This window comes from Helianthus annuus, chromosome 2, assembly GCF_002127325.2.
Source record: "Helianthus annuus cultivar XRQ/B chromosome 2, HanXRQr2.0-SUNRISE, whole genome shotgun sequence".
Taxonomy (NCBI): Eukaryota; Viridiplantae; Streptophyta; class Magnoliopsida; order Asterales; family Asteraceae; genus Helianthus; species Helianthus annuus.
The window spans coordinates 69,542,599-69,551,403 of record NC_035434.2 but is presented as its reverse complement, the minus strand read 5'-3'; the positions used below and the strand labels follow the sequence as shown (position 1 = coordinate 69,551,403).

At 36.6% G+C, this 8,805-nt stretch overlaps 1 protein-coding gene across 1 annotated transcript; it reads left to right on the top strand.

Moving 5' to 3' along the window:
* Nucleotides 1–4,670: 4,670 nt before the first annotated feature.
* LOC110888145 (polyadenylate-binding protein RBP45-like) lies at nucleotides 4,671–8,451 on the top strand. The gene is made up of 2 exons (XM_022135685.1): nucleotides 4,671–4,781; nucleotides 8,173–8,451. The coding sequence occupies exons 1-2, from the start codon at nucleotides 4,671–4,673 to the stop codon at nucleotides 8,449–8,451; spliced, it is 390 nt and encodes a 129-aa protein (XP_021991377.1).
* Nucleotides 8,452–8,805: the final 354 nt, after the last annotated feature.

Genomic DNA, 8,805 nt, shown 5'->3' with positions numbered 1-8,805 from the left:
AATCGGTATTAAACACTCCTCTAATAGTGCTTTCGAAATGTAAAAGAATTAATTACCCGGTAAGCACTTACATCAGCAGCCTCAACACGAGCACCGTTCTTGCGATTCTTCGCTTGTTAACGTATCTTCCATCGCGTCGGTGTATAGCTTCATATCGAGTTCGTACAGGTTCGAATAATCGTCACAAGAGGAAGATGTTTGAAGCTTTTGTTTCTGTTTTTGCCTTCTAACATGGTCGCAAAACGGATCTTGCTCCAGCTTGACTTCCACGATGTACAGTTTGACCGAACCCATTTGACCTGACGGTGACTCGGCCCATCTTAACTCTTCATTTGTGGTTACATTCACCATATCGCCTTCTTGGTCTCGGTATTTCATTAGAACAGCCCTTGATAACAAAAATCGATCGGATATTATCCCTCTTAGCGATGAAACATCGCAATTATAGGGGATTTTCGCCCATCTTATATCGTCCCCGTATACTAACTTAATGTTCATTTTCGGCCCATTGTTGTTGCTAAACACGTTTATCTTCTCCTCCACAACCAACTTATCTTCAGCCTCTTTTTCGTCATTTTCGCCATTTTCGTGCTTGATTTTCTCATTACTTTCACCAAAATCTTCCTTTTCATCAACCTATTCGCGCTTTTATCAATTTTAATCACAATAACCCTGAATTTCTGCCATATTTTGTGATAATACACCTATCTGAGTACTATTATCTTTTTTCAATAGTTTGATTTCATGCATAGATACGTTAAAAAGTAGCTGGTCAACATGAAAATCATTAAAGAAAAAAACTTAGTTTTAAAGAAAGATGATGTATAAAGTAAAGATACAGAAAATTTGAAACATAAAATTCACCATTTTCATATCTATTTTTTTTTAATTGGTTCTCAAGCAATCTACACTTCTCATAGCAGATTTATTTATATCGTGCATAAATGGGTACACAAGCTTCTAAAAAGGTTTAATAAACATAGTGTGTTAGTCATCTTTGTTTAAATATACACATGTAAATCATTGCTTTGAGAGACAAAAGTACATAAAGGCTTTTATAGCCTCACATGCATAAAGAATTTACTCTAGTACCAGAGGCATAAACACTTGCATATGTTTTAGATGTTTTCTGAAACGTAAGACTGCAAGTTCGAGCTAGAATGTATTAATTACCTTTGTAAGACGGCTATGAGTTAAAACCAGGCCACTAATGATCCAACAACAATGTAGATAGCTGCACGCCTACATATATAACAAAAGTAGATATTTAAAAGTAAAATTCGTTTTAAAATGGAAGGCTTTAATAAATCTCAGAATCAAAAAAGTGAGATTTATCATTCATGTAGCCTATTCATGAGTTAGCAAGGAAAAAGAAGACCGATAATATAGGTCTAACCAGCTAAACATGGTCTAAAACATCAAAAATTGGCCTGGAACCAAAACACGTCTAAATCCTCAAAATTTGGTCTAACCGATTAAGCTATTCCAGCTTCTATTATGGTTTGTCTATTTTAACTTTTTTGTTATATATTGTTTATTATTTTTGTTACCTGATGTTTTGGTTCATCATTTTTTGGCCACGGACTACCAAAATGGGGCAACCTATAAAAGCTAAACCAAATCGCATAGATCGGTTATAAAAAGTGTTGATCTTAAAAAAACCGAAAAAAAAAACGAATTTTATCAGACCAGTGCAAGATTATATTATCTATGATACAAATAAAAATTGTGAAAAGTATGAAAACATAGATGATTGTTCAAATGTGAATAAAATAGACCTTTCTCATTGTAGCTTTTTGTGACGAACTGAGAGAAACAGAAATACGGTAATCAGAACCGGAGACGTCAGCGCCCTTTCTTTTGCGATTTGAATAGATCAGCAGACATCATCACCATCGTCCTCCCATCAGGTTATCTCATCAAAACCGACACACATCACCAATTATAACATCTGAATTTGTAAAATTAACTATAAAAAAAATACATAAATACCTTTGAAAATAAAGATGGTAGTGAAGAACAAATAAGAAAAATACAAAAACCATACCTCGAATGAAGATATTGATTACTGAAACAAATAAGTTCCGGAAATATAGGGTTAATTTCGAAAACAACAGTTCTATTAAACTGCATATACTCACTCAACCATGGCTTCTTATTAGTCTAGCAAAAAAGTCTGTGTCATCAGTTATTGACACAATGTTTGCAAAATCTTTCTGCACTTGGCCCTTTATAGTGTCCCAAATCTGAAAACCAAATTAAAAAAGCATCATGTCACCTCTTAATCCCTATTGGGGCGTACATCAGTTCACTAAAAGCACATTAAGCAACTGGTAATATTTAACGCAAAATAAACAAACAATATGAACTTAAAGAGCTATTGTAGCACTTGCTTAAAAGTATACCTTAATACGGCCATCACCGGAACTGATAGCAAGAAAGTCCAACCCAGCGAAAACACTTGTTCCACAACATATAAAACACCAAACGTCGTTAACTTTAACGTCAAAACAATAACGCCGTTAAGTTACTATTCCCAACCATTAGATATTAATAGATTTAGATTAGATTAGATTATATTTAACCCATCACAACCGAGCGACAAATACCAATGAAATGATACCCGAATTTCAAAAGTAAAATACTCAAAACAACATGCCTGTTTAATAGTCTTAATAGGCGGCAGAGCACGTCATAGAGGATGCCACCAGTCACCCAAAGGACCAAGAATGCCACCGTAAGCAACACAACCGAAGGCCAAACCCACCAGAAACAATACTATCTCTGAGGGACCAAATAAGACATCCGAACCAAAACAAAAGTTAGGGTTACCAACGGTTATAGTGATTACATGACTGAACCAGAAGAACACTAGGCGAGATTCAAAATTGAATACCGAAGAAAAATAACTGTTTATTGAAACAATAAAAAGAGTGGTCAAATCTAAAAACAGAACTTATTTGAAAATAGAAAACTGTTAGTGCAATATCTGTCTATCGCCTCCGTCAATCTATTCCGTAGCAGAAATCAAAGAAACCGAAGAGTTTTAGGCTTTTAGGTTACAATTAGTTAAAAAAAGGGCAAGGTGGCAAACTTGTAAATAAGGAGAAATCCTTATAACCCTTGTGCCTATAAATAGCTCTTTAAGTTGTAAATTAGAAGACTTTTGGAAGACTTGGAGCTCATTTGGAAAATTAGATATCTAGTTGTAGAGAGAGAAAGTCTAGAGAGAGAAAGTCTCTCCAAGTGATTCTCGGCATTGTACAAGACGTCATCTTAATCGAATCACGTTTTCTTGTACGTTATTGAGTGTTCGATCACATACGTTCACGGATTCCGCACGTCGAACGTACATTACGCAATCGAACGGTATCGAAACCGGTCCTAACAAGTGGTATCAGAGCTAGGAGCTCGATTGCAAGATCAAACACATCGTTTTCGTACCAGATTTCAGCAGAATTTGATCCGATTTCATCTATTTCATCATCTTCTACCTACTTTTCACGTTTTTTTTCTTTTTCTGAAAAACGTCAAATTGAACAGGTTTTCACGGTCCAAATCGTCTGATTTTTGGATATGATGTGCGTTTAGACTCGATCTACAACCCTACCAAGTTTCAGCTCGAAACTCCAAGTCGTTTTGGAGATATCGCGATTTTTTGGTCCGTATTCGCATCAAGTTTCAGCTTTGGAACCGCTCAAACAGACATTGAGTTGAACCGCTTATACGAACAAGTGTTGAATCGCTCATAAGACATTAGGTTGAACCGCTTATACGAACAAGTGCTGAATCGCTCCTAGGGAAATCACGTGTGAACCGCTCCAAAAGTCAACTCTTGAATCGCTTTTAAGATAAATTCAGAACCGCTTATGTGATCAGTTTGTGGTCCGCTCAAAAGTTTTGATTTTAAGATCGCTTATTAGTCATCGTCTTCACGTGACTATTTGTCAGTTCGGTAAAATCAAACTTAAAGGCCCAATACTTGTTGCCGTCCCATGTGACTGAGACATACATTAATTGGTGAAATAAATCGGCCAAATAGTTGTTGATTGAAGTTCACTGATCCCAATAGTTGCAACTTGAAGTCCACCGCCCGACTACAATAGTTGTGAAACAAAGAGTGGTTGTTTGGGCAGCCCATGTGATAATGACAATAACCACCGCCCCACTATCTTTGATATCCAATCGTTTGTTTTTGCCGCCCCACTAACTTGTGATTGGTGAATTCTTGTTGCCGCCCATTTCTTTTAGTTGGCCCATGTGACCGACCCACTAACCCAAAAGACCCAATCAGACTGTTCACCGTCCATGCAACCCAATCACAATTTTTTTTGGCAAGTCTAAGTTGTTGTCATTTGTGCACCGCCCACTTGATTACAAAGGCCCAAGACTTACTTACCCATATAAAGAAGTTTACGGCTCAATCAGTGAAGGCCCAATTCATCTTTTGTCCATATTTTGTGAATTGTTTTTGTTCAGGATCATTCGTGTTCTTACGTCATCAACATTGGAACGTGTTCACGAATATTTGACAACGAGTCTTAGATTGGTTTCATCAACACACGGTTACATATTCAGTTTGTTTAAACTGATTGTTTGATTGTTGGTTTGCAGGTGACACGAGGCAATTTATAAGGTAATTCACAAATATAAATTCATGGCGAATAACGATGAACCTATTCCGTGGAAGGATGGATGATCGTACAGAGGAACAGAAGTACCAATACAGGAAGATGATTGCTGAAACAAAGATTATCAGACTGTCTGGTATATATCTAGAGGCAAAACGAGCAAATAGGTGGGATCCAGACAGAAAGTGCTACCTTGATAGGTATGGCAACATTTGAAAATTCCAAAAACATTGAAAAAGCAAAAATGAGTTTTGTTGATAAAAGAGGAAATGATAGTAAATCAGTGGACTATCACAGCATGCTAAAGAAATGTAATGTCAAGTGTGATAAACGGTCTCACTGATGATGTGACGATAGGTTTTCGTACATTTAGTAGATTTATTCGGGATATAAACCTAAAATTTCAAACTGGTGAAATTTGTGTGGAACACTACTTGGATATATAGGTAACCCCTGAAATCTCGTTTGAAAGGTCTCGTATTCTGATATACTAGGTGGTTATACTCTATGATGTCTGGGGTATTATTCTGGGACTTCTGCTGAACGGCGGTTCTGACCTAGTCCCTGGCTAATACTTTCACCAAAATGCTTGAAACATAGCATTATAGCCCTCAGATTGATTAAACAATAAAATTGATAATCATCTGTTGTAGCTGAAAAGATTCTCTAAAGGGAACAAATTGCAAAAGTCGAAAACTGATATCTCTCTGCGTATACGGAAGTATCGACCTGAGATCCCTTAGTCTTCGCATACCCTAATTTATGTACAGACATCATTGTAGTATTCTTGCCTGTAAGACTGAATATTGAGATTCTGGATACGGGAGTATATTCAAGAGGTGGGACACATGAATTGAGCTAAGTTCCTAAAACATCTAAATCGTATCCTGAATAGATTGAAAATTGTGTGAAAATTTAAGAGGACAACTATATCGTCAATCGAGGTGAATCGTTTAAAACTTAAAATGATTTAAGCTTAACGGTGCTAGTGATTTGTCTCATGAACTGATATGATCCTCTTACACAAACTCACAAAAATATTATTTGTATATATCTGTTTACTGTTTGTTATTCAAAAACAAAAATCCAAAAAGATTTTCGGAGTGTTTTAGCATAAATTTTTTGAAAAGTCAAAAAGATTTTCGACAACTGATTTTGAAGAGCTGATATTCAAAATTCGAGTGCTAATCATGATGAACAGGTTTGGGGGAATATGTTGAAAACTTTAAATGACATATATAAATGGTTTATTTGGTTAATCAAGATCATTTATTTGAACTTGATGTAACTAATATGTTTGTTGTAAATGATTTCTACCGGTAAGTTTACGGGAATTAATTTGACATAAATTTGTGAAACTTATGATGAGGTAGAGGATATGCAGGTTAACCAGGTTTCAAGTCCTGAGCAGATGAAGAACAAAGCCAGGAATTGATCCTGAACTTGTGAAACGACGAAAGCCAGACTACGATCCCGACAGCTGAGTCTAAGGGGGAGTCTGAAGACGAGCTCAAGGCAAACGAAAGCATGCAAAGAGCCAGGTATCATTCCTGGAGGAGCTTGTATACGAAAATCCAGGTGCCGATCCCAAAAGCACGGAAGCTTGACGAAAGGGGGAGCCTGAAGACAGATCCACGGGGATTCTGTTCGAGAGAGAGAAAGAGAAGGCGCTACGAGATTGACTACGGCAATATCCAAGGGGGAGTCTGTTAGTGCAATATCTGTCTATCGCCTCCGTCAATCTATTCCGTAGCAGAAATCAAAGAAACCGAAGAGTTTTAGGCTTTTAGGTTACAATTAGTTAAAAAAAAGGCAAGGTGGCAAACTTGTAAATAAGGAGAAATCCTTATAACCCTTGTGCCTATAAATAGCTCATTAAGTTGTAAATTAGAAGACTTTTGGAAGACTTGGAGCTCATTTGGAAAATTAGAGATCTAGTTGTAGAGAGAGAAAGTCTAGAGAGAGAAAGTCTCTCCAAGTGATTCTCGGCATTGTACAAGACGTCATCTTAATCGAATCACGTTTTCTTGTACGTTATTGAGTGTTCGATCACATACGTTCACGGATTCCGCACGTCGAACGTACGTTACGCAATCGAACGGTATCGAAACCGGTCCTAACAAAAACATTAGGGTTCCGATTGAGACCTCAAATCTACAGAATCGGTGGTGAAAAGGTAACATGAGAATCACCATCGTCGATTTGCTGAAGAACATGTGTGGATTTGCTGAAGATGATGCATATGCGCCGCTAGGGTTTTGAGGGTGATGATAGAGACAAAGGAGATCTGATGGAATTGTGTAAAGGAAGAAAGCATTCAAAAAATTAAGGGATCCAAATCAAACTGATCCGACCTGGATTTTACTCGGATCCCGCGTCCAATCTAGCGTGCATTTGTTTTAAAATCGTGAATGTAGAAGCAATTTGTGATTTCCCTCCTAAACTCTCAAAAAAAAAAAAACATGCCACATCAGCAAAAATGGCCAAAATCAAATGCCACGTAGCCCACATCACATCTCATTTATATATATATATATATATATATATATATATATATATATATATATATATATATATACAGATTTGGTATATATCTATACTATCTATACTATATATAATATACATATCCAAAGGACTTATTAAGGTCAATAAAATTTCCTTAAAACATCCCTAAAGCATAATGTACAAGTCTTTTAAGCATCAAAAAAATCACTTTCCACTTATACCCTTCTACTAAAAAACACCGGATACCATTTGGGTTTCACCTTCTTTCATTTCAAAACATTTCAAAATCGCCCGCTCCCCTGCTCCACTCTCTCTGGCGATTCCAGAGATCTGAATCTAGGGTTTTTCCCCAGGTGATTCAAGATCTAGCCTCTCATTTACACTAAATAAATCTCAATGCATTCTCCATTCAGATCTCAATCCTATCTCACACCTGCTCTCTCTCTCTCTCTCTCTCTCTGTCTCTCTCTCTTCAACCTTGGTGATATGGCTGCTACTCAGAAGGATCATATATGTGTTACTACCGTCAATGTGTGGTGGTGGTTCTGCGACTCGACAATGAGAACGGGTAATTTTTTTTTGCTTAAAGGTTTCTCAGATCTATTGTACTACCGTCATTTTTTGAGGATTTTTGTTGTAGATGAAGACACGAGCCAATGAGGTTACACGACTAAGGAATATGACAACCAAAACTTTGCAGATCTGAGTTTTTAGAAGAATATTAACAGCCCAGATCTGTGTTCCGGTATGGAAAACTTTTAGTGCTTTACACATTGACTAACTTTATGGTATGTAGACATGATAAATGTCACAAGCACGGAAGTGTTGTAAACTTGTAATGTGCTGATCCAATTTTGCTTGGGTCTTCAGTTGGTTTTTGCTTATTTAGTATAATTGGAATATGCTAATATGTTTTAGTGATTACTGTGCTTAGCAGGTTTGTTGTATATCTATGTGAAACTAACTGGAGTGTGTTTTATTGTACCATTGTTGCTTGTTATTGTAAAGCTATATAATATATCCTTTGGGCTTGCAGGTGGTTTCTTCAAAAGTCAAACGTAACAAGCAATCTGGTCAATCTGAGGGTTATGGTTTCATTGAGTTTGTTAATCGAGCAGCTGCAAAAAGGCATCTACAGGCATATAATAGTACTTTGATGCCCAATGTTGAGCAGCTCTTTAGGTTGAACTGGGCTTCCTTTGGTGCTGGTGAAAGAAACCAAGATGACACACCCGATTACACTATATTTGTGGGGGATTTGGCAGCTGATGTTACGGACGACCTTACTGGAGACGAGTTATTGTATTCTGTTTAATCCTTCAAATATTGTCATGGTATACTTTCTCCTAACTTTTCTTAATAATATAGATTGCTTTGATTATATCTTGAATGATTCAAGTTGAATCGAGTTATTGTACACAAAGCTTGCAATTGTTGTTGTGTTGTGTTGAGAACTTATGATCCACTTATGCATACAGTTAAGTGTTTTGAACGTGTTTGATTTTGTTAGGTTTTGGATATGAATAGTTGCTGTATTATGTGTTGTTTTGGTGCATCTGTTTAGAAATGGAGGTCTGTTTGGCGTGATTTGTGTAGATTCAAAATTATTATCAACATAGGGCATATTTGAGATATGAAGATTGAGTGATTGGTATATGTGTTACATCTC

Excerpts from the sequence above, each read along its gene's own strand:
- LOC110888145 (XM_022135685.1), top strand. The coding sequence starts at position 4,671 with ATGAACCTATTCCGTGGAAGGATGGATGATCGTACAGAGGAACAGAAG. Across the intron at positions 4,782-8,172 it reads TGTCTGGTATATATCTAGAG|GTGGTTTCTTCAAAAGTCAA; the intron begins GCAAAACGAGCA and ends TTGGGCTTGCAG.